The sequence below is a fragment of the Octodon degus genome, unplaced genomic scaffold, assembly GCF_000260255.1.
Source record: "Octodon degus isolate 3935 unplaced genomic scaffold, OctDeg1.0 scaffold00026, whole genome shotgun sequence".
In the NCBI taxonomy this organism is placed as follows: Eukaryota; Metazoa; Chordata; class Mammalia; order Rodentia; family Octodontidae; genus Octodon; species Octodon degus.
The window spans coordinates 4,238,917-4,265,382 of NW_004524602.1; the positions used below are offsets into that span (position 1 = coordinate 4,238,917).

At 38.0% G+C, this 26,466-nt stretch overlaps 1 protein-coding gene across 1 annotated transcript in view; it reads right to left on the minus strand.

Annotated features, from left to right (window-relative positions):
• The window catches only part of Neo1 (neogenin 1), a 213,878-nt gene that overhangs the window by 41,767 nt on the left and 145,645 nt on the right, over positions 1-26,466 (minus strand). The window contains exons 11-18 of the mRNA XM_023712423.1: positions 25,876-26,035; positions 17,810-17,964; positions 11,990-12,138; positions 11,238-11,376; positions 7,562-7,611; positions 6,054-6,201; positions 4,160-4,270; positions 2,633-2,827 (exon numbers count right to left, since the gene is read on the minus strand). Coding sequence (XP_023568191.1) covers positions 2,633-2,827; positions 4,160-4,270; positions 6,054-6,201; positions 7,562-7,611; positions 11,238-11,376; positions 11,990-12,138; positions 17,810-17,964; positions 25,876-26,035 — 1,107 coding nt within the window. The remainder of the gene's footprint in view (positions 1-2,632; positions 2,828-4,159; positions 4,271-6,053; positions 6,202-7,561; positions 7,612-11,237; positions 11,377-11,989; positions 12,139-17,809; positions 17,965-25,875; positions 26,036-26,466) is intronic.

Sequence of the window (26,466 nt, forward strand, 5' to 3'; positions counted from 1 at the left end):
GTTTTTCTACTTGTGTCTTCTTTAATTTCTCTTAGCAACACATTTCTTGTTTTTAGTACACAGACCTTTCACATATTTTGTAAGTTTATTCCTAAGTGTTTCTATTTTGAAGCTAGTGTAAGTGGTCTGCTTTAATTCCAACTTCCAAGTGCTTGATAACATGAAAATACAACTGTTTTTACTTATTGACTTTGTCAGTTTTAGTAGCTTTTAAGGCACTGAGTAACAATGACTATATAGTACTCAGCTATTTTGTTTTGAAAAATCATTTTTCATAAAAGAAACCAGTTTCTTGGGAAAACGACTGATTCCAGGACTGAGATCAGTAAAACAGCAGATGAGTATGGAGGATCTTACTGTGTCAAAAAGGAAGAACATGATCAAAGAAAGAAGAGATGTCAAGTGGACACATGAACCACTGGCCATTTACTCTCTACTCAGTGAAAGAAAGATCTTCTTTATTACAGAAGGCTAACATTCTTTTTTTATTTTTTATTTATTTGAGAGAGAGAGAGAGAGAGAGAGAGAGAGAGAGAGAGAGAGAGTGTGGTGTGTGTGTGTGGCCAGCTCAGCCCACCAGGGGGCGGGCTGGCTGGCATGTGGTGCTGGGGGATTGAACCGCGGTCCCTGATGCTTTGCTAAGCTTGTTCTAAGTAGGTGCTTTAGACCACTGAGCCATCTCTCCAGCCCCAGAAGGCTAACATTCTACAAGAAATACGGAACTAGAATGTTATCACCACTGAGTTGCACCCATTTACCTATAAATGCCTCAAGCTTATCTTTATTTATGGCACAGTAGTTAGTACTCCATTGCATATAAATATATAAATACCACATTTTTAAAATCCATTTATCTGTCGATGGCCATATATGCTGCTTCCAAGATTTAGCTAATATGAGTTGTACTGGTATAAATTAAACAAAACAAAACACATACATTTATTTATTTGGTATAGGGTCTCACTATGCAGCTCAGACTTGTAGTGATCCTCCTGTCTCAGTCTCCCCAACGCTGTGAGAGTTGCGCTGGTATAAACATGGGTACGAATCTATCCCTGCTTTATGATGACTTTAATTCTTCTGGAAGGATGCCTAGAAAGGAATAGCTGAGCCAAATGGAATTTATATTTTGAGTTTTCTTAGGAACACCAGAATAATAACTGTTACTAGGAATGCTGAAACTAGTGAACAAAAGTTTGATAAGAAATAGGATATTTACAAAGACTCAAGGTTTCTACACTATAAGGCACTTATTAATTATAAAGAAAAATGATTTTATAGTGGGATCAGATACCATATTAACCAAGTGATTAAAGCTAACATAACTAACCATAGATTACTGCATGCCTCCTGATTATGATGCACTGACAAGAACATAATAATTCTAAGCCATTCCTCCTAGTGTTGTATTACCTGAATGTAATGACGAAATGTTATTAGAAGAATCCTAAGTGAGGGACTTTCTACAAAATATAGATGGCCTCAGGGCCAGCCAGATAGCTCAGCGGACTAAAGCACCTGCTTCAGTAGAGTGCAGTGGCCGGGGCCTGCTGTGCTGGCCCTGCCCTCAGGATGTGCTGAGACAGTGATTGAGACTGGGCATGGTGGTGTGCGCCTGTAATCCCAGCCCTTAGGAGGCTGAAAATAGGAGAATCACTATGAGTCTGACTTATATAGTGAGACCCTATACATCCCATCCCAAATTCATAAAAAATATACATAAATGGCCTATAATTTTTTTTAATTTTTTTTATTTATTTATTTATTTATTTATTTATTTATTTATGTGTGTGTGTGTTTGTGTGTGGCCAGCTCAGCCCACCAGGGGATGTGGTGCTGGGGGATTGAACTGCGGTCCCTGTGCTTTTTTTTTTTGCTTGTTCTAAGTAGGTGCTTTAGACCACTGAGCCATCTCACCAGCCCCGGCCTATAATTTTAAAAAGTCATAAAAGTCAAGAAAAGTCTGAAGAACTGTTTCATATCAAAAGAAAACTAGAGATGTGGTAACGAGATGCAACATGGGATCCTGGACCAAGCAGTGATTTTGTTATAAAGTAGGTTGATGAGTAAAGTGCCAAACATGAATGTAGTCTTTAGATACTGTCTCAATGAAATTTCTACTTTTTTTTTTTTTTTGCAGAACCGGGGATTGAACTCAGGTCCTTGCGCTTGCCAGGGAAGAGCTTATTCCACTGAGCCATCTCCCTGGCCCTAAAATTCATTCTTCAGTTTTATTTTTATTTATTTAGGCAGAACTGGGGCTTGAACGCAGACCCCTGAGCTTGCCAGGGAAGCACTTATTCTACTGAGCCATCTCCCTGGCCAAAATTTCTGAATGTGGTAACTGTGTTTATGTTAGTATATTGTTATTTTTAAGAGTTGCAAGATAAAAATATTAGTGTGAGAATTACCTTATCTACAACTTACTTTCAAATGGTTCAAAAGAAAACACATGTACATATGGACAAAGAAGATAATGTAAATGTGGTTAAATGTCAGTCTTAGGGTATTTGGATATAAAATATATAGGAATTCTATGTGTCATTTCTGCAATTATTATATAAAACCGAAATTATTATGTAAGTAAAAAGGATATCTGATGCACAATGACTTCCTTTCATAGCAAACATACCTAGATTTTCGATGGTGTAATAGCGTTGTTTATAGTCCACTTTGATGGTCTGAGCATGAGGACTGCCAATCCCATAACCAATAGCATAACCTCTCACCACAATGTTCTGATTCTCTGGTGGAGTCCAGCTTACTACGATGCTAGTGACAAGTGGGCGAACGTGAAGAGAACTAGGCACCTCAGGAACACGAGTTTCTGGGAAGCAAAGTAGAAAAGCAAGATGAGACCTATTTTCCTTGATAATATTTCACCATCCTTGGAGAATGATGTTTTCAGTCTTCTGCCGAAGTATTTGGGCCCAAGAATTCAAAGAGAACAGTGAGATATGGCTCAAGATTTTACTGCCTCCTAAGAAGGAAAGAAAACCCAAACAGCATTAAACATAAGATATTGCATTATTAATTTGGAAAGAAGACAGATCCAGAGCCTCTGTTCAATGGAGGAAAACAAAATACCTTCAAGAGTTGCTCATCCCTTGTCCCACATCTCATCCCCAAGCTCTCAGAGGGATAATGAAAAACAAATTATCAAGAAATTAGAAGCCTAGGGCCAGGGAGATGGCTCAGTGGAATAAGTGCTTCCCTGGCAAGCATAAGCACCTGAGTTCAATTCCCGGTTCCGCAAAAAAAAAAAAAAAAAGAAAAAGAAAGAAAGAAAGAAAGAAAGAAAGAAAGAAAGAAAGAAAGAAAGAAATTAGAAGCCTATTATCAATGGGCAATGAAGCAACATATAACAGCAATGGTATCAGTTACTTATTCCCTAAAATGATCTATAAATCTGTAAATCAGAAAAGTAAAATTTGAGAGCCATAATTAATTCTGTTGATAGGAGACTAAAGGGTTTTTAAAAGGTGGACATTTATAGTATCTTCCAATATACTTCAAGGCATAAATTGCTACTTTAATTTAAAAATTAGTAAAAGGAGATTAAAAAAAAATTCAGATCTTTTATCCTCCAAGTCTGGAACCTGACACTGATAAAGATGCCACGACATTATACCCACATAAGAGATACTCACTAACTAGGTAGCTACAAAAGGGGCAAGGATTCCAGATTCAGGAAAATGGGAAATTGTAACTGAACTAAAGGATAATTGATATGGCTCAACATTAAATTTTAGAGTACCCTTCTACTTAATAGCCTTGGGAGGACATGCTGATTTAAAGCATCTGTACATTTTCATTTGGTCTGTTCTGCTTAAACAGAACATTTGTTCTGCTCTTCTCTGAAGAAGAACTAGTTCAAGAGTTCATCTCAGGAACAATGTTGCTTGATAGGAATAGCAGCAATATAATGCACTAAAGTTCACAGCTGTGAAGCCAAAGCCATGGGTTTCCACAGTCACTCACTGACTAGGGTTAATACAGTGTCTGTGGGGCCAGTGATGTAGCTCAGTGGCACAGCACCTGCCTGGCAAGTGCAAGGTCCTGGAGTTCCATTCCTGGAACCACTGCTCACCACCCCGATTCCCCAACAAAACCACCAGTATCTGTGACGTGCTGCTCCTGCCCATTGTTCTGTTCTTACCGTCTAAGTCACTTTCAAAAGTTTCAGCAGACAACCAGTCAGTTGCTGGGCCTGTACCGTTGACTGTTAGAGCGGCCACGCGGAAATTATATTCAGTCCCCCGATCAAGACCTGAGACCCAAATGACAGAGGGAAAGAAAGATGAAACAGAGCTTTGGAAAAGTAATCTCATCAAAGCAAGTTATTTCACCCTCCAACTCATTTCATAACTTGATTAGCTCAGAACAGGCAAAACATAAATATAGCCCATCTTTACAGTCAAGGCTGAATAAAGCCCACACAACCCAAGAGAAAAAACAGAAATGACTAAAGCTCCCAGGAGATTAGAGATTTTTTTGCTTAAGAACTTGAGGGCACCTTGAACTCATTTAATATAATCCCTTCATTTTCTTACAAAGGATGCTAAGGTCAAGAATAATGAAAGAGGTTTTACAAAGGAACAAAGTCAGTTTGTTTTAGAAGACACCAAAACCCAGAAAAGAATGCAAAGATGTAACTCCTATCATGTTACCTCTGTTCTCTGAGCCCTAGTATAACCACATCAGAAAAAATTTAAACATCAAACATGGCCTAGAAATCTATTTCTCAAAAAGTAAATGCTCAAATATATTTATAGCAAGTAAAAGAAAAACCCCAAGCTTTTTTATTATGTAACTTTTTATTTACTACCAGCTTATTTACTTCAAGTACAAGTGCACCAAAGGCACGATATATGTATATAAAGTCTATTCTAAAGGGCAGCACAATAGTTAATAATGTGGCCACTTACTCATGCATTCAGACATATATTTTCAAAGTACTCAAATATCGATATTATGGCAGGCCTTGTAAAGTTATGAAACTTATCCTACCTCTCCATATCCAAATATTGGTATATTTGGAGAGAAGCATAAAAACCCTAATTACAGGCAGTAAGAACGTAACTTGAATAGAATGTCAGCGTGCAACAAGTTCAGTTAACTGCTACTGGCACATGGTGTGGAAGGAGGGTTTGGATGGTTCTGTTCTCTACAGGCCCATCCTGAACCTTTTTGCCCATAAGAGAGCAAGCACAGCAACAGGAACAAAATGGCTGGGCCCAAGTCAGCTTCCTTCCTTGTCTTATCTCCACACATAATAAATCAGAAAGTGCGAGTGGGCTGCAAGAGCACTTGTCAACAATTAACAGACAACAGCCTGGATTACTGGCAAACACAGCTCAGTTAAGAGCCAAGAAGAACCCAATCAACCTGATTTTCATTCTCTGCTCTCTTCAGTGTCAGAATGTTCAACACTGAGTAAGAAAGAGAGGAACATACACAGTGGCTAAAGTTCCTTTTCCTCTATACTTATGTTGTGTAGTCAGCTTTCTTTTGGGGGAGAAAGAAGGGCACTCTGTTTCCTATAGAATGAACCCATACTAGAGCTGCATTTGAGCCCATTTTTGCCAGGTATGTGACTTGTCCTATTGTACCTAATGGAAAATCTATACAAAGGGGAATCTCTTTCAGAAAGAGTAAACTTTCTGAAACCTTATAGTGTCCATAGTAGCAAGTGTGATTATTGCATGCAGGCCACACATATGCGAGTGGTGTCAGTATTATAAAAATAATTTTACAAAACTCTGTACCCAACTAGATTAAATGGAATATCTTTGCCTATCTAGTTGTTTTACCTATCTCAAATTAGATAAACACAATATATACAATAAAAAAAATGTGGAGAATGTAAGGAAAGAAAAGTTAAAATCTTATCATGCACTGATGTATTTTTCAATTTTATTTTGTAATGGGTAAGAAGCAGGCTATTATAAATTTTTAAGAACCAGGCTTAAGTCAACAGCTGAATGCAGCCCTTAGACTAGCAGAACTCTATGTTTGAGAAAAGAATTTTGCCTATGTACAAACCATCTTACCTTCAATCAGCTGAGACAGCTGTGTCCCAGTTACCAAGGTCTCAGTGACATCACTTTTGCGGGAGGCCTTTCGGTAGCGAATCTTGTAACCAGTAATTGGCCCATTTTGTGTGGCTAGAGAAGGTGGCTGCCAATGAATCATTATACTCTGGGAAAGACAAGATTATAAGGAAAAGTTGAATGTATCTAAAGATTGGTCCTAATTATATGTATTAGCCTGATTTCACAGTGTAAAGAAAAGGGTCATATGAACAACAATGATACTATTTATTTTAAATAAAGTTTTTATTCAACAGTCATTTGAAATAGTAATTTAGAGCCAGCCAGATAGCTCAGCAGGTTAAAGCACCTGCTAAGGCAGACACAGTGACCGGGTTTGATCCCCAGAGGGCTGTGCCAGCCCCACCCCTGGGGCGAGCTGAGATGGTGATGAGACTGGGCGCACGCCTGTAATCCCAGGGCTTGGGAGACTGAAAACAGGAGGATTACTATAAGCCCAGTCTGTATAGTGAGACCTTGTACTAAATACATAAAAATAATAATAATAATAATTTTAAAACTCCCATGGTCAAGTGGGGAAAGGGTATTTTTCAAGCAGTGTACTCTGGACCCTTGCTCTTCTGAGTACTTTTTCAGAATAAAGATGTTGGTCAGAAGTTTCCAAAAAGTTTTCACAAAGAAAGCACAGAGTACATGGATTAGGAAGTATTATTGTTAGGTGTAATTTTTTCTCCCTATCTCCAGCTCAAAATAGCTGAAATTAAATAATTTTCACCTAAACCTCTTGAAAGGGAGATCATTAATTAATAGGTGTATGGAAGTCCTGCAGTAGTTTATGAAAGGACTGGTTACTTGCCTTGTTTGTGTAGTCCAGCAAGGACCCTGGAGTTCTATTTTTTTTTGGTGGAACCGGGGATTGAACTCAGGCCCTTGCACTTGCCAGGCAAGTGCTTATTCTACTGGGCTATCTCCCGGCCCCTGGAACCTGGAGTTCTGAGAGACATAGATCTCCACTGAACCAGACTAGGACTTGATGATGAGTGTACATGCAACCAGATTTGTAGCACCTGCCTTCAAGCCACACAAATTACAGGACTATGGAACCATGTTATTACTAACATTTTATTCCCTTCTGCCACATCAGCAAGGTTTTGAATGATCTAGATTTCAAGTATCATGTTTACATAAAAAGGCAATTTATTTTCAGGAAGGTAAGGACGTTTTGGCATCAGAAAAGGCAGTCAAGTGAAACAGAATACACAAGATGGTTTCTAAACACAAGTTTAATGGCAGGTATAATATGTGCTGTCTTATTTCTCTGTTTAATCATCAGTGTTTTCAATTATATTTTAGTTTATTAGGTTAGTATTTTAAAAAGCAGACTGATAATTACAACACTGGCATTCACTGTTCTGATGCTTTCCCATGGTATCACCCTCTCTGTAAGCCACTATGAGGCTCAGCGTGTACAGCAGGAATGAATGGCAGGAAGCATTACAAAGTTTTACCTTTGAATTTCTCACTTCTAATGACAGATTCTGAGGAGCAGCACTGGGAACTAGACAGGCCACAAAATGAGAAAAAAAAAAAAAAGGTTAATTACCTACATATACCTTGGTTACATTCTGCACAAATGCACATCTCAAACACTGATTATGTAAACAGAAAACCTCAACCCATCTGCCAGTGCCCTCATATTGATGTTACCAAGTGAATAAGAAATGGCTATATTTGATTTAGTTTTTAAAATAAGACATTTTCATGAGCATGGAATCCTTACCCAAGTCAGGCTGTACTTGTGCAGTCAGTTACTTATTTCATGGAGGTCCTGTGTTGTCTAGACTAAACTTTTCTAGATTCCAGTTACATCTGAACCTTAAACATATTCTAAATATTCATGTTGGGGGAAAGCCACACATTTTATGGAGCCAAGTCTAGTGAATATAGTAAGTGACTGAAATGGGTAATGACAATATGGATCAAAATAAGATGTACATAAATCAGTGAGCTTGGCTTTCTTGTGGGGTTCTTAAACTGGTTATGAAGGCAATTCCCAAGAAGAGAAAGATATTTAAGCAGTGACAGCATCAGTAAAGTGAACCATCTGGCTTCCTGAGGCAACTACATGCCAGGAAATGCTCATTCACATGTCAGAAGTTTGTGACTCTTGGTTCAATGGCTGCATAACTTTAATTTCTCATATAACAGAACATAATACAAGGGTATCTCAGAGTGTATAATGCACACACTTTTTAGTACTACCTTTGTCATGATGACAGCACACAAGAATTTAAATAGACCTGATTTGTTTTTTCTCCACTCAAAATGCTGACACCAGCACTTGTCTCCAAGATCTATCCATGGGATCTTCTCTCTTCCTTTCTCAAACGTTTGGTGACCAGGTATTTCACTAAGTGCCAACTGTGCCAAAGATTCTGAGAGGCTGAGAATATGCTTGCTCATTGTTCTGGCTTGTGCTAACGAAGTGCCTCAGGCCTCAATCCATAGATTCGCCTCTGGAATAGGAGGCAAGCACTCTGTTTTGAAAGTCTGAGTGATTCTAATCATCACATTAAGAACTGACCTGGCTGCAGATGCACCCAACACAGTGCTGTCTTCATCAATGCCTCATAGCTAAGATGTGCTATGCTCACCAGATGGCAGGTACTTAATTCTTACCACAATCTCACAAAAGGGTTTCTACTACTAGTCCTATTTTATAGATGAGAAAACTAGAGAAGTTCAGGGCCATTAACTTATTTAAGATATTTGTCTCAGCTTGCATAAGAAGTAAGATTTGTCTTACCAAATCTTGCTAAAACACACCTAGTTCATTCAGTTCCCTGTACACATTAGTCAATACACCAGCCTATTTAAGGCAATTAAAATTTGGCTCATGTGTGGACTTAAAAGCCTGTAATAAGCATTTACCCTCAATTTTTCCTAAAAATCTTGACCAACTGGTTGTAAAATTGGTCACAGTACAGTCTGTACTTTTTATCCTGAAAAAATATCAAGCCCATAGAAAAGAGTGGCAAAATGGTGCTATGAACACTATTTTTTTCCTAGTTTAATCAATTATTAATATTCCTTAACATATGCTTTACTTTTCTCACTATAAACATATACATACACAGATAACCTATCTACATATCACATCTAAATTATTTGAGATGGCCATAATCACGTCATACTTCACTCTAAATACTTTAGTATGTATCTTCTAAAAAAATGATAGGCTCCAACAAAACTATAATATAATGATCACATTTAGAAGATGAAGATGACACCAAAATATTATCTACTACACCTGGGGTCGGTGAGATACTCTAAAGCGCCTGCTTAGGCAAGCACACAGGGACTGCGGTTCGATCCCCGGCACCACATGCCATACCAGCCCCACTCCCAGGGTGGGCTGAGCCAGCCACAAAAAAAAAAAAAAAAAAAAAAAAAAAAAAAAAAAAAATTCCCTACTATACCTAATAACATAGTTAATATTGCCTAATACTACTCCTATTTAACATTGAGTAACTGTACTAACAGTATCCTGTATCCTGGATAGCTATTTTTACCACCAGATCCAAAATTCAGTCAAAGATAATGCATGCTTTATTTTGTTTCCTGTGCTCTTACTCTTCTTTAATTTAGATTCTACAATGATTCCCTTGGTTTTTTTTTTTTTCTTTCAGAAGGCCAATATATTTTAATCACTTAACTGTTTACCCTAAGCATCACTTTGGCAATGTGTTTGTTTACATACTGACTACTGAGTGTTGCTGCAGGTGGTGTCATTTTTTTTTTTTTTTTTTGGTGGTGTCATTTTAACCAGCTGATTCTTGTATTGATAAATTTGACAAGGTTGTCATTTTTATATTTCCTGTTAAATTATCTTACAAAGATTAATGAAAAATATGTAATTTTGGTCATTCTGTATTTAAATAACTGAACTAGTAAGTTGAATAAGAATTTAGGTCAGTTTATTAAAACAAAAAGTTTTAAAAGTGCCTGTGTAGGCAAGCTTAGGCAAGCTCACGGGGACTACAGTTTGATCCCCGGCACCACATGCCACACCGGCCCTACTCCCAGGGGGGGCTGAGCCGGCCACACACACACACACACACACACACACAAATTATATTCAATTCAATTTCGAACCGTGGTTCAAAACTTCCTTTAATTTGGATATATCGATTTTTTTTTTATCATATTCAGATTGAAGTTAAATGTTTTAGGCAGGGACATAACTAAAGTGAGGCTTTGTCCTCTGTGCAGCCTACCGGAGGCACATGACCTCAGTCTAGTGTTCTTTATTGGTGATGCTAAGTCTGATCATCTGCTTAAGGGAATCAAACTATAGCTTCTGAAGCATGAATATTAAGATACACACACACACACACACACACACACACACACACACACAATTTTTAAAGACATGGTAATAAAGGGCCTGGGGACATAGCTCAGTGGCATAAGTGCCTGTCTAGCAAGCGCAGGGTCTTGAGTTCTATCCCTGATACTGCAATATAAAATAAGACATGGTAATAAAACACTTGGTTCTGGACTTAGCTGAGTTTCATAAAATATGACAGCCTAAGTACAATGAGTTATGGTATTTTCTACTGTAAAAATATTTTTTAAATGCCAGTCTTGACCTATTCAATCTCTTTGGCAAGCTGTTGTTTGAAAAGTAACTGCCATCAATATGTACATATAATTTAAGAATGCAGTCATATATGAGGAATACACTGTCACAAAATATAGACAGTTAAAAATATCAATCCAGCAAGTAACCATGATAGCTGAGTAGAGTACAGCTAGCTTTCCAATACCTTTTAGGTGGTCTGTATTCAATTCAATGAAAAAGCAACTGCATTTACTTACACAGAACCCTCAGCTAAACTTGTAAATGCTTAAGAGTCAATTCAATTAAGATGCTATACATTCCGTACTTTCTTTGTGAATCTTTACAATAACCCAGTGAAGCTGGTACTCATCTATGTTTTACATGTGAAGAAAAAAAGCTGAGCAAAGTTAAGCCACTTCAAAGTCACACCTACTAGTAAGGGAATCTGAACTAAAGAACTGGGATCTGAACTAAATCTTCCTGAAATTTAAGCCCATGATCTTAGTACTATACTATGAGGGGCCCTGAGCATGATATTTTGTTTCAAAGGGAAGACTCACCATCTGACAATGTGCGAACAGCAACATCCTGTGTGGAGACTCCAGGACCATGTTTATTGTAGGCCACTACTCGGAAACTATACTCTGTGTATTTTTTCAAACCATTAATGGTGTAGGAATGACTTGAAACGTCAACATCCTTGAATAAAATAAAAATACTGCATATATACACATCTCAAGCCAAAAGATGGACTGCAAAACAATTAACTATAGGTATTGTACATTCTATACAATAGTATTATTCCTTTTATAGAATATTAATGATTTAAAAAATTAATGATAAACATTGGCAATTTACTGAGAAGTATTACTTGTTGTTTATGACCCTTGTTGGTAAAAACTACAGAATAGGGCTGGTGAGATAGCTCAGTGGTCTAAGCGCTTGGCAAGCCCAGGGACCTGGGTTCGATCCCTAGCACTGCATGCCACACAAGCCCTGTCTCCAGGCATGCTGAGCCAGCCACTGAGATCCGGTGTGGTGGTGCATGCCTATAATCCCAGCACTGGGGAGGCTGAAAACAAGAGGATCACTATGAGGCCGAGCTGCGTGGCAAGAACCTGTACCAAATACATAAAAAATTAAAACAAAAAACAAACTACAGAATAAATCTAAGTTCAAAGAAAGACTCCATCAATTTTTCATTTCCTATATACTTTACCCCTATCCCTCTGTCAAACAACTACTGAGTTTTAGGAAAATATTTCAACTGTACTATTCTAACCAATGTTTTCTAAATGACTGCATTTTATACCTGCTCAATGTCAGTTCCTTTTTCCATGTAGTACAATTTGTAATTCTGGATTTCCCCATTGCCAGACACTGGTGTTTCCCATGTGACAGTGATGGAAGTAGGTGACGCTGGATAAGCTCGGATATTAGGTGCAGGGCCAGGGAGCTGAACTGGAAAGACAATTTAAGAGAGGAAGATACAAATGAGATTCACCACACTCCTCAGTAACTATTCTCAGCAATACTGTTATGTGAGGCTGTGTTGTAGAAACCGTTAAGAGCCAAGAAAGCAACTGATTTAATTGATATGGTTTTAGGATAATAAAAATTTCATTTTCTTTTTATGACTAATGTGGAAAGCAGAAATTATCTGTGAATTAACTTCAATTATTTTTTTAAAATGTATAAAAGGACTGTTCTGTGGTTTACAAAATGCTAGCTTTTGGAACCAGGACAAGAAGAGATCTTTCCTCTGCCAGAAGTCATGGCAGGCTCTGGGGATGGCAATAGCCAGGGTCCCTGTTCACAGAAGATTTGTGGTTTGGGATGGGAGTTGGGTATAAAAACAGCTACTAATAGCATAATGAGTGTGAACAGACTTCAGTGTGGTTGCAATGAAAACACAAAGTATACAATTCTGCTGTGAGAGAGAAGGAGGTCATGAAGACTTCCTGGAGTCAAAAAGAATAAACAGTTTTCTGATATTAAGGAGTAAATTATTCCAGTAAACACTCAGAAGGACACATGGGCAAGAGTGTTACATGGTTCAGGTGGTTGCAACAGAGAATGGATGTGAAAGAGACAATAAGGCAAATAATGATGTGTGCTGGACAATAAAGAATTCTGAATGTCCTGCTCTGGAGTCTGTATTTTTTCTAATAGGTATTAGGTGATTACTGAAATATGAACAAGACATGACATAATCAGATGTGTTTAGGAAGGACATATAAACACATACGCAGAAGAACAAAAGTAAAGGAACAAGACTAGACGAAAAAAAATTTTTTAAAAACATTTATTGAATAATTATAATCAGTGAAGCATTCAAGTCAGGCTTTGATATTAAGACTCTTTCTCAAACAATGGGAAAGTTATAGCAGTACAGACAGGTACTGAGGACTTTCTGCTTCTAAAACAAGGAGACCAATAAGAAGATTACTATAAATACCCACAGTAGACTGCATGACAAGATGAATGGCTTGTTGGTCAACTCACAGGCTGTTCAATGGTCAACTGGAAGAATTTCTAGCTGACTGTAATTTCTGTAATACCTCACATACTGACTTTCCTGCAATATCCTTTTTTTTTTTTTTTCTGACAGTCTCTAGTCTCAATTTGTATACAAATTCTGGGTAGTCGCCCATGTCTACACTTTGGCAGACATTCTATATTTGAAAACAATTCCTCTGGCGCTGGTTTCTTTGCAATAGACAACAATTAGATTTGAGAGCTGGAAAAGGGAAAAACCAAAATGTAAGACAAGCCAGCTTTCTTGTAACAGCACTACAACTTAAGATTTGTTTTGCTACCAAACTAGAGAAACCTGAAAATAGTCTAACAATTGTTTGCTTTTAGTCATGATTTATGTTATTCATCTAAAGTTAAGGGTATATTTTGTACCACCTGACAGGTGAGATTTATCACACTTCTGCTGCCTGGGAAACCTGGAAAACTTTCTTTTAAGTTAGTAAAGGGGAAGGCCAGCCAGATAGCTCAGCCGACTGAAGCAAGAGGACCAAAGTTTGATCCCTGGTGCACTGTGCTGGCCCCATCCCCAGGGTATGCTGAGATGGCAACTGAGACTGGGCATGGTACTGTGTGCCTGTAATCCCAGCACTTTGGAGTCTGAAAACAGGAGGATAAGTGTCTTAAGACCCTGTACTAAAAAAACAAAAAAAAAAAAAAAAAAGCCAAACAACAAAAAAACCCCAAAACAAAAACAAAAACAAAAACCTCCAAAAACTTAGTAAAGGGGAAAGAAAATGCAACAGTCCCTAAATTCACTTGAAATCATTTTCAATACATTCACTGGTTAAATGCAGGCAAATATCCTTAAAAAAAAAAAAAAAAAAAGGCACTAATGAATTTTTCATTTTCAGCTGTAAGGTGGCATAATAAATGGAAGAAATTTATAACTGGTTTGTGAATCTAAATATGCAAAATATTTTCCAAAGGCTGACTCTAACACTTATGCCTCCCTCACACAAGCTGCAGACCTATAGCTGAAATGCAAACTTCTCTCCGCTTCCTTTCTCTTCTGACAAAACACATAATGGTGGTTTTCCAACTCCACAACACCATCAGCAGAACTTATTGCCCTTCTACCTATATTCTTAATCTTTTTCTTACACATACTCTTTGAATGAGTAATTGTGCTGCTCTCTTCCTTTGCGATGAAGCATCTCACACTGCCCTGTGTTTTACTTACTGTCTCATCTCACCTTGTGGATAAAAGTTAAGGCTTCCAGAACTCTGCACTGGATCAAACCCAGGGGTCTTCACTACGATGATGACTTACTGGCATGTGGACCATTTGGTACTATTTCTGGGATTCCCATCATGTAGCATCTTTCCCTAAGAATGCTCAGGCTAAGTCAAATGCTTCAAAGTCAACCTCAGACCCAACCTTTTCAATCTGGCCTTAACTTACCTATCTTTTATAGTGTTTTTCTTTATTCTGAATCACAGTATCTGTCATGTATGATGCCTACACATACAACCTAATAAAGGGTAAATGAACCTGAAATCAAATGGAATATTTCTGAGCTTGCATAAACACAGATAACTGAAATTCAACATCTTTTCTCTGCAATGAGAACAAATTCTACTGTTTAGGCCCCTGAGCCCTCTGATGCCCAATGTTCTTGCCTAGGTATGATTCCTAATCTTCATGGTCTTCTATTTATACCTCTCATTCTTTAAGAGGACAAATCTTGCCATGCTCATCCCTGTATGTCTAAAACCTTGAATCATACCCCGCACAGGAGGAGCTCAAAAGCTTAATGGGTAATTTGGTAGAGCATTCAAAAAACAGCAGTAAAAAGTAGTAAACCACACTGCTTCTTGACTTTACCTGGTATTATGGCTTATATCTAGACCCCTCCCCCCCACGCAGAGCTTCATGCAGTCATAGGTGGGACTTTTTCAGAGGTGGTTGGGATTGATTAATGGTACAAAGCTAAGCTCAAGGATACTAAGATTAAGGATGTGAACACTACCTACCCTAAGATACAAGGGACAGAAAGATGCTGTTATGGTCCCTTTCTTGCTTGTTTTGTAACATGCCTACCAAGAACTGTTTCTTCTCTACAAGGCCTGTTTGCCATGTCACCATCTTTTTTTTTTCCCCTTTCTGTATTTTATTGAGAAACAAATAGCAATGAGACAATTTCAAATCAAATTGGTAGGACAGTTCCAATAATTAACACATTGCATACTGCCTTCCTAGTGGTTATTTGTTGTACAAGATGCAGACATAATATCCTATTTACAAACACTATTAGAACAAATCTATTTCTTGAATTATGAGAATGTGGCTATATATTGTAATCATTTTGAATACACAGATACAAAATGGTCATTCATCTATATCCCCCCCTTTTTTTTAGTTCCATCATTTAATTATCATAGGTGTGTGAACTCAGCAAAATATTCCACAATAGTCCAGTAGTCCATAATAGAACTGGGTCTTCCACTTGACTGACAATGTTAGAAGTTGTTGACCTGAGTCCCCTACAGCTCAACATAACAACATGGCTTTATTTCTTGTAATTAATTTTTATACTTTTCTGCTGGATGGTTAAGACCAAGATAAAGCAAGACCTACGTAACAAGAATTGTAGCTTTTGGATCTGATAAGGTCAATCAAATCCCCTCAGGATTTTTCCCGAGACCCTATACCTCAGATTGTAGATTCTTTGTCAGTGTCAGCCATGTGGATGAGTCATGGCCATTGCTTAGCTAATGTGCTCTCTGTGAAAGCCTGAAGAGAATGTTTTCTCTCCATGTAACTCTCCTTAGGTACATTCTACATCATCGATCACTTTCCTCTTTGGCCCCATAATCTCCTTGATCAGAAAATTTGGGATGCAACTGAGTTACATGGTGTTACAGTGTAAGTTCTCATATGTCCTGAGTCTTAATTGACCTTGGAAGGCTAGGGCCAAAATGTTGGCTTTCTTTGTGGCTCTCCTTTTTCTCTAATTTTTGGTCTGCAAACTTAGGTTGTTAACCCTCCAGAAGAGAAGCTTATTGTTATTATCATATAACGTAGGCTGTTAAGCTTAACCTATCTGTCTGAATATCAAACATCTTAGGCATAACATGGAACAGGTATTTTTCATCAAGTACTGATATGTTAAACTTTAAGTCCCTACAGAATATGACAAAAAAATTTTAACACTTAAAATTTATTTAAAAAATAGGAATAAAGAATTATATATGTTTACACATAAGTCCAGAAATCTAACCATATACAACATTGTTGCAGGACAGTCCCGCAACATTCTTTTTCCTGTCTCCTGCCTTCATTCACCACCCCCTTCCTTTTTAAACAATCATCTACCCAAGAGACATCACGGCAGCAACTGGTGTGTCATGATAAGCAGCACGTATTCAGAAGACCAGAATGACAGGCACTCCAAGCATGAACCTACTATTACAAATGGCCATCTTCAGTGCAGTTGGTTAGTTCACAGGTGTCAGTATATATAGTCAGGGTGAGAATCCTTCCAATTAACTGCTAGATTTGAAAATCTTCTGAAGATTCTCAGGATCATTGCCTCACCCATCTTGTACATGTAACTGTATGGCTTGCCTCTGTCATGTTTCCTAGCTCTTCTCCTTGGATGTCACCATCTTAAGAGATTATTTTGGACTGAAATCTCTATAAACTGTGAGCCAAATAAATCTTTTTCCCTTTAATTTTGGGTGGTAAAAATTCTGTCTCTGTGACAAGAAAAAGACATCTGTTTTATCCACTGAGTAAGATCCTTGAATTATTTCCACAGTTTCACTGATAAATTCATTCAGGTTGTTTAATTCCTGGGCCAGTAGTTTTCCACAAACGTACCTCACATGTATCTTACTTGATGGAAATCTTTTTACTTATGGTCAATGAATATAGAAAAGCAATTACAGTTAATAGTACAAGTAGAATGGAGAATGCTTTGAAGAAAAAGTGTTTGGTATTAAAAGAAGGCACAAATGTAGAAGAAAGCTTCAAGTGTAAAAAGCATTATGTATAACTTGATTGTTTCTTACCATTTCAGCCTGTGGTATACAACCAAAAGTTAAGGTATTCAATAATTCAATAATTACAAATGTAAGTCAACCTGTCTCAGTCATAGAAAATCTAAATGTAATTACTGAAGAAGCAATACTACTTAGCACAAAAGGGCACATGTGCAAAATAAAGGTTTCAAAACCTTTTAACAAGGCAATCTGTTAGATGAATATGGATAAAGACAGGACAATCCAGTTGATGAGAATTATGAATACCCACTTTATGTACAAGGCACTAGAAGACACTATGGCAAATATTCATAAAAGACACTCATAACCACAATTGTACAGATACCAGAGTAGACAGGATCAGACTGATTCAGGAAGGTATCTGGGCCAAGTCTTTCTTACAGAATCAATAAAGCCTGAATACGCAGACAAGTATCAGTAGAATTACACTATTTGCTACTGTCTGATGGAAATTCGCCTTGTCTTCTCTACTCATAAAGATCTTGAAGGCAAATACCGTTATCTCTGCTCCCAGTGGTCTGCAAGGCTAACTACAAGGTAAACCTTCGTAAGTCTCCTGGGAAGGGCTGGCCAACAGATGAAGACTTACCCTCAGGCTGTGTTTCAACTCGTAGTGGAGCTGAACTTTCTCCGGAGCCATGTTTATTTTGAGCCACAACTCTGAAGATGTACACGGTCGCTGGCATTAGGTTTTGAATGGTTACCTGCATCTCTCCTGGGTGACTGGTATTTTCAACTCGCTCCCTTTAGACAGAAAAGGGTTTGGAAAGAAAAACTATCATTTAGGAATGCCTATGGAAAATACAGTTTAAATGTCCACTTCACATCAAAATTTAACAATTTAAGTGAAGTTTATTAATAAATAATGTTTTGGGGATATAACAACACATAATAAAATATGGGCACTGGCCAAGAAGGAAGTCATTTGTAACTTGCTAATGTTCTTGCGTAGATGTTATTGATACCGCTTTCTGTTTCCTTTTAGAAGAAGCAAGGGTTCTTCTTAAGACCGTTTCAAATGGAGTAGCTGGCTGTCAACTTCAAAGGCTTTAGAAATTATTAAGGGCTTTTCTGGGGTGAGGTGGACCCAGGACCTTCACAATTGCCTACATTCCCAGACCTTTTTAGTTTTCAAATCATGTTTCACTAAGTCAGTTAATTGTCCAGCTGAAAATTTTACATCGTCCTGCCTCAGCCTTCTGGTGTGCACCATCATACCTGGCTTGAAGTAACTGATTTCCAAGGAATAACTCCTGGGAAACAGACAGGAGGTAGCTGTTGGTAGCACCTAATTTTCACAGAAAATATCAAGGAATGCATATTTAAATGAGTCTCTTAATTTAAAAAAGCTAGAAGTTGGCACTTTTTAAATTGGGAACACAAACATTAAAAGTACACATGTAATCCAATTTATAAAAGAAGATGATCTGTGACAATGAGTTTTTTACACTGAGTTTTGTAATTTAGTATTACTTCTGAATGATTTTCAAACAGATCTGAAATGTCTGACAAATTCACAAATACTATAAATGAGTTTGGTAGTCTAGTTGATGTTATAAGATGCAAATGTAAAAGCAATTCTCTAAGTCAGTGGTGGTGACTATATGGCATTCAGGTTATTGTGTTTTTCTTTTAAGGCTTACATTTTTGTTTTTGTTTTAACAAAAACCTTAGTAAGCAGGTTTCATTGCAATGTTGGCACTGTGTGATAAATAGGTGGGCTTGGGGCTGCAGTTTGGGAACTCTGTTTCTAAATGCTTTGCCATCACTGATCTAAGTTCTTCACAGCAAGGTTGCTTCCAGGCTGTCTTAGGCTCTGCATGTCCAAATTATACCCTAATTACACCTAGACTACTGTACCTATGAAAAAGAAATCCAGAGTATGTCGTGAGTCTTCAACAAATGTTGGGAAGGAATCGTTTCAGACAGCTTGCCTTTAAGAATTGTCATTACTGGAAGAGAAGAGTTCTATCTATCTTCAAAAAAATTAAAAGAACTCTAAACTTTTCTGGAAAAAATTATTGTGAATTACCTAATCTGTTAAATCAAAATTTTTATTTTAAAGTACTGCTAACTTGTCCTAAAATTGCCAATTAAAATTTGTTTAGGTCTATGGGAGCAGTTACCAATCTGTATAATTATATGTTAATACTGGTACTGAAATTTAAATGTGTTCAACAGTTCTTCAAGCTATCTTATGGGATGCAGCTCACTGCTTCAATATTTAGAGGTAGTTTCATTAATTAAGCTCACTAAAACAGAATGTTGTGGTAATAAACTAATTGTTTATACTTCAATATTTCTTCTGAATTATTTTCAAACTGAACTGAAATGTTTAAAATCTTACAAATACCATAAATGAGTCTGGTAGTCCATGTTATAAGGTATTTATAATTAGTATTTTTGTCTTTGACCTCTAAATCACAGGATTTAAAAGGAGAATAGCAACTGATTTCTTACACATTGCGGTTTCTGATACTTGCGCTGATCACAAATGAGTGCTAAAAAGTATTATGTTTCATACTCAACTAAAATCTCCAAGAAAGAGTTAAGACTCTTCTGCTCATCCTTTATATAAAAATTTTAAACACATTCTCTTTTAGAAAGATGACTTGCTGTGGGTCTGGCTATTGTACTCATAAGGGAAAGTCTGCCTCATGCATGTTCACCCACTACCAAAGCAATAGGCTGAATGCTTATATAGGGAAGCAGCTTCACCCACAGATATAGAATGAATGAATGAATGAATGAATGAATGAAAAGAACGTGTGTGTTCTGATGTGTAAATCATACAGAGATATTGCGTATATCTTGTTTGTTCCTGTGTAAAAAGAGAAAATTAGAAAAATAAAGTTATTAAAACCAGAAAAAACTTTGCATAGAAGCATTATTATGAAAAGGAAATCAGTTACAGAGATGACTTGCCAAGATGAAAGACACAGAATCTGAGATGGTTCTCCCACTAGATTTGTCTAAAGTCCCAAACCAAGTTTCTGCCCAGAAAATCTTTTGCTTTTGGAACAAGATCCAACAAGTGTTAGAAAACCAATTATTATAAACGCATAGTTATAAAGGGACTTAGGTTAGAATATGACAGACAGCTGAGAGAACAAAAAAGGAAAAAAATAAAAAAAATATACTTTGTACTAAGACAGCGCTAGATCATACTAGGAGATCCAGTTCTAGTTGTAGCAACGATACTAGCTTGCCTGAAGACTGTGTGCAAGTACTGGCTCTTTCTGGGCCCCATTTTCCTTATGTATTGCATGAAATAATGAAATGGGTGGGTATTAAAAGGCTGGATAGCATTTTTTGTTTGTTTGTTTTGTTTTTTGTACTGGGGATCAATCTCAGGACCTTGCACTTGCCAGGAAGGCACTTATGCTGGTAAGCTATCTCCCTAGCCCTTGAATAGTGAGTATTTATAGGGCAAGAGGCAAAATGGAAACCATTACATACTTACATAACCTTTTAAAATGTAATTACTTAAAAATATAAAAACCATTCTTAGTTCCTGAGCCATGCAAATAGCAGCTCTCACTTGGCCTAGGATCCTCAGCTTGTCAAGCCCCAGGCTAGATTCTAAGGATCTCTAAAAAGCTATCAGGAATGGGTTACTCTCTACTCTTCATTTAATGGCCGATTTGAGAAAAGTACTGCTGCTTAAATAAAAGGCCTAAAAACAAAAAAGGATAAAAATTTCATAACCAAAAAGGAGGAAAGACCCCTTTCAGTCTCTTGCAACTCAAGTACTCAAGAAAAAAACAGCTCTTGGCCAAGGCACATAGTGCCACCTGGTGGTCCAATTTTCAAATACAGGAAGTGGAATTTGCAAATGAAGGCAATGTTAATGCAGACTTAGCTGGAATTCTTATTTTATCATTAAGCCTGTGAAGTAATTTATTATCATTGCTTTTTAGATGAGCACATTTAAGCTTAGAAAGGTTAAATAAATTCTGCTTACTACTACTCCTTCATTGCCTCTGTTCAGGAAACATAAGCTTAATGAAGTAACCAAACAAAATGGTCTGATTCTTCCTTTTAGGTATTCCCCAAATTCACTTATCTGCTCCACATCACTGTTCTCATTGTCACCAAACTTACCACCCAGGCAACATGTTTAAATTAATGTAACTATGGGCCGGGGAGATAGCTCAGTAGAATAAGCACTTGTCTGGCAAGCACAGGGTCCTAACTTCAATCCCTGGTACAGCAAAATAAATAAATAAATAAATAAATAAATAAATAAGCAAGCAAACAAACATAACTACCGAATTTATCTCCCTGGCCTCATTTCCTCCACTCTATCTTATGTAGTGCTCCCACAGTACTGCTAAGACAAACTGCTTAATGTAATCACAATGTACACCTGCTTTACAGTCTTAAAATTATATCTTAAATGTTATGTTAAAATTCTTACTGGTATTCCACCTCTGGCTCCAAACTTCCAGTCCTACCAATCAATCTCTGGTCAGGCAGGCTAGACTTTTACATACCTTATCTTGCTTGCTGGTCCCTGACAATTCACTTCTGTAATTCTCTCAAGTCAAAATTCATTTGTTAGTCATCTCTGTTAACTGCAACGCATGACCCATTATCCAAAATTTAAATAGAAGGGGTAAATTCTCATTTAAAATATATGAATACAAAAGTAACATAAATAGCTCAGCAAATTAAAGCTCCTGCTTAGGCAGACGCAGCTGGGGTTTGATCCCTGGCTTGCCGTGCTGGCCCTGCCCCTGGGGTGCGCTGAGATGGCGACTGAGACTGGGCGTGGTGGTATGCAGTCATAATCCCGACTCTTGGGAGGCTGAACACAGGCAGATCACTAGTCTGATTTATGTAGTGATACTCTGTAGATCCTTACTAAAAATACAAAAGAAAAAAGTTACATATATAGTTAAAAATAAATTCTAGTTCTACTTCTTCACAACCCTGAGGCCTGATTGTGGCAAGTAGGCACTGACATGGATCTTATGAACTTCACACAAGGGTTCTCAACCTTATACTACTGAGATATGGGACAACATAAGTTTTTGCTGCAGGGGACTCTGCTATACATCAAAGGATGTTTACCGGCATCCCTGGTCTATAAGCATTTACTAAATACCAGTAAACACTCCTTTTAGTCCAGCCGTGACAATAAGCATATGTCACCAGATACAGCCAAATAATCTCTGAGACAGGGAGAGTAAATCTGTCCCTGGTTGAAAATCACTATTCTAAAGCTGGGCGTGGTGGCACATGCCTATAATCCCAGCACTCAAGAGGCTACAATAGAGGATTTATTTCCCTAACCCCATTTCCTCCCCTCAGGGAGGATGAGGCAGGAGGACTGCAAAGTTCACCCAGTCTGGGCAACTTAGCAAGGGCCTACTTCCAAGCAAAAATAAAGGGTTGAGGATGTACCTCAGTGTGAAGCCCCTGGGTTCATTCCCCAGTACCACTCCAGACATGCACACACAGATTTAAAAGTTCAACCAGGGGGCCAAGGAGATGGCTCAGTAGAATAAGTGCTTGTCTGGTAAGCCCAGGGGCCTGAGTTCAATCCCTGGTTCTGCAAAAAGTTCAATCAGATCACCTTTCCTAAAGACTTAATGCTGCCACCAATAGCCTCACATTTCTTGCCGCTTTTCAACTTACTTAGTACTAGATATAGAATTTTGTCTGCCATACAGATTAAAAACCAAACAATTTTGGCATTTTCAAGATTATTAGTGACAGCGAAATACGTTTTAAAGTTTCATGGGTAATCCACTAACTTCTCAGAATTGCCTGTTTTTATCATTTGCCTCTAGGAACACTTGTTTTTAACTTATGATTTATAAAGTTCTTTTTTTTTAATTTTACAGAACAGTGTACAGGGTGTTCAGATCTCACTACTAGATCAGACTCGTAGTGATCCACCTGTTTATAGCCTCCCAAGAGCTGGAATCACTGCAATGCCCAGTCTCAATCGCTGGCTCAGTGCATCCCAGGGGCGGGGCCCACACAACAAGCCCAGGATGGAACCACTGGCCTCTGCACCTGCTAGCAGGCACTTCAATCCGCTGAGCTATTTGGCCAGCCCTTAAAGTTCTTAATATAGATCAGTGTCAACACAATCCTTTATAAATGCTACACATTTTTTTCTAACTTGTCACTTGGTATGTTGACTTGTTTATGCTTTAGCACATGAGAGTTTTATGCTGACATATATGTTATCTATCTTGTCATGGCTTTTGGGTTTCTACCTCTTAAAAAGTCTCCCCTGAAACAGGAGAATCGTTACGAATCTTGATCTGTGCAGTGAAACCCTGTAGACCCCATACTAAATAAATTTAAAAAAAAAAAAAGCCTTTCTCACTTCCCAAATAAAAAGATTTCTATATTTTTCTAATATAAATTACAAAATATTTATCTATCATTACCCTAACCTATATTTACCTGTATTTATCTCTTTATCTATGTTGTACACAATGTAAAATGAGAACTTATTTTTCCCAGCAAGGGACAATTATCTCAACATGATTTCATGAATAATCTACTTTTCCAATGACTAAAATTGATTTATAACCTAGTAAGCATTTATTTAGTGCTGTTACGTGCCAGGCTCTATTCCAAGTACAGGGGGATATTCCATTGAATAAAATAAAGACAATAAATACATTAACAAAACAAAGTTTTAAAGATTGGTAAGTGCTCAGAAAAAATTCCAAAACAAAAGCAAAATAACCCAAATCAACAAAAATAGGGCGATGCAACAACAGCACTGTTCTGGTAGATGTTTAACAACAGAAGCTGGCTTATGGATTTGGTCACTGTAAATACCTACACCAAAAACCATTTCCAATTGCCAATTCATGTCATCAGGCTTGCAAATTTTTCTAAAAATTTAACAACTGGCACAGAAATGAGGTGAAGGGGACCTAAGCACATGGGGCTGGAGGGAATGCAGGGAAGGCCTGAGGAGGTGTCATCTGAGGAAAACAGGCAAGAAGCCACCGAGTTCTCTGAGAGGGAAATGTATTTCTGGTATATGGAACAACAATGGCAAAGGCCCTATTGTGAAAACAGACCTTGTTATGCTGAGGAATTATGAAATGCTTTCTTCATTCTGTGAACTCCAATATTTATGAGATTTCAAGATCTACTGTACATATTTTAACACTGAGGCTGAAACTTCTGGGCTGGTAGTAATGTTTTAAACATTCAGTACAGTTATGACTTAGATCTAAAATGTTCCCTGAAAGTCTAATGTTCAGAGATGGGGCTTTTGTAAGATGACTGGATTATGGGGCACCATACTCTTCAGCGGTTTAGTCCATTGATGAGTTCATAGCTGACTCTGCTGTTAAGAAGTGGAGTCTGGTCAGAAGAGGCAGGTAGGTCCCTGGGGGTGTGACCTGTAAGGGTGTATTCTTTGTCCTGGCTCCTCCCCTGGATTTCTGCTTCCTGACTGCCAGACGAACAGCTGTCCTTGGCTAGGCCCTTTACCATGCTGTTTTTGCTTCAAAGCCAGCTGACTCTGGGTGGAACATACTGGAAAATATAAGTCAAATAACCTTTCTTCCTTTAATTTGTGAGTGTTGGGTATTTTGTTTCAGCAATGGGAACGGAACCAATACAACAGTATTTACCATCTATCAGGCTCAAATTATATCACTCACATATCTCAATGTCATTCAAACTTACTGAGTATTAAAGAAATTCTACTTTTGCTGAGCTTACTGGTCTGGCTTCGACAATGTGTATATATCAAACGTAAGCACCCTAGTAGAAATACGAGCTTCTTCGGTATGTTAGGATCTTAACTAAAACAGTATTTTATCTTTCTTATTTTGGTGTAAAGTAAAGGAGAGGGAAGCAACTGAGAGGCTCAGGTGGAGGTGTAAAGGTGTGTAAATGCTGTAATGATAAGAGGGTGGTTTTTTTTTTTTCTTTTTTCTTGCTCCGAATGCCTTCAGGGCAGGTTTGGCTGGCTTGAGTTGTGGGAATCAAACCACAGCAACCTGAGCCTGACTGCATTGTTGAAGCAGCCACTTAAAGAACTGAGCTAAGGGGCAGGCCCCCAGTGGTAAGAGATTGGTGTCATTAGAAAGTGAGTTCAACTGGGGGAAGAAGGTGAGGGTGGACAGATTAAAGCCAGGCTGTGGACTAAAGTGGTCTGGAGATTGTGGGTATTCTATAAACAATGGAGAAATCATGTGAGCTCCAAAGAGGGGTGGAAATAGGGACTTAAAACACTGTTTTTGGAAAATTAGTCACTGTAACTATTCTGACATCATCAAGGAGACATCTGGAGCTCAGCAGCCTGCACCACATAAGGGTGCAGGCCTACATTCACTTAATATTATTTTAATAAATTAAGGCACCCTTAATTTCTAGGTCTGTGTTAACTGAATCTTATAAGAGTAATTGGTTATATCTGAGTACTTGCAGCTTAAGTAGCTCTATTTATCCTCTCTCCATGTTGCCACAGAAAGATACGGAAGAATAACAGCATTTTGGTCTGCATGAAAATTTATTTCATTACCTAAAATTGGGAACGATGTAGGACAGTGACCATACTTTCTGAACTGAGAAGTGATATAGATCCTATACAATACAGAGCTTGGGAGAGCATAACTAGGGCATCTGGGAGTATGGACCTAATTGCAGGCCACCAGCACTTACCTAGCAATGCCCTCCTTGGTGTAGAACACAGAGTAGGTGAGGTTGTCCCCATGAGGATCAGATGCAGGTGTCCGCCATGTCAGTTTGATAAAGCGGGTAGAGACGAGGGAGGCCACAACATCTCGAGGCGCTGAAGGCAGTGGTCCCGCTGTGGCTGGTGCTAGATGGTCAGTAGTGGCACTGGTCAGTGAAGTGGAAGGTAATGTTGGGATGGCAACATCTTGTCATGTGCAAACATTGGGGAATATGAAGGGCAAACCACGACGGTTTTTAAAAAGAGAACAGAAAAAACAAAAACAAAAAAGAAATAAACAAAACCACGATGGGAAATAAAATAAAATGAATGAACATAAAAAAGGCCATTAAACTGAAGGCTAACATGCAGGCCAGGAGCACTAAAAACTAATGGGCACTATTCCAACACACCACTGCAGAGCAAGCAGACTTCCTGGTCACTGTAATGGTTGTGGGTAAGGGACAGAGGGTGAGAGCTGAGAATAACACATCTCAAAGGACACAGCAGTGCTCAAGTAATTTTCTTAATCTTTTTTTTTTTTGGCGGAACCGGGGATTGAACTCAGATCCTTGCGT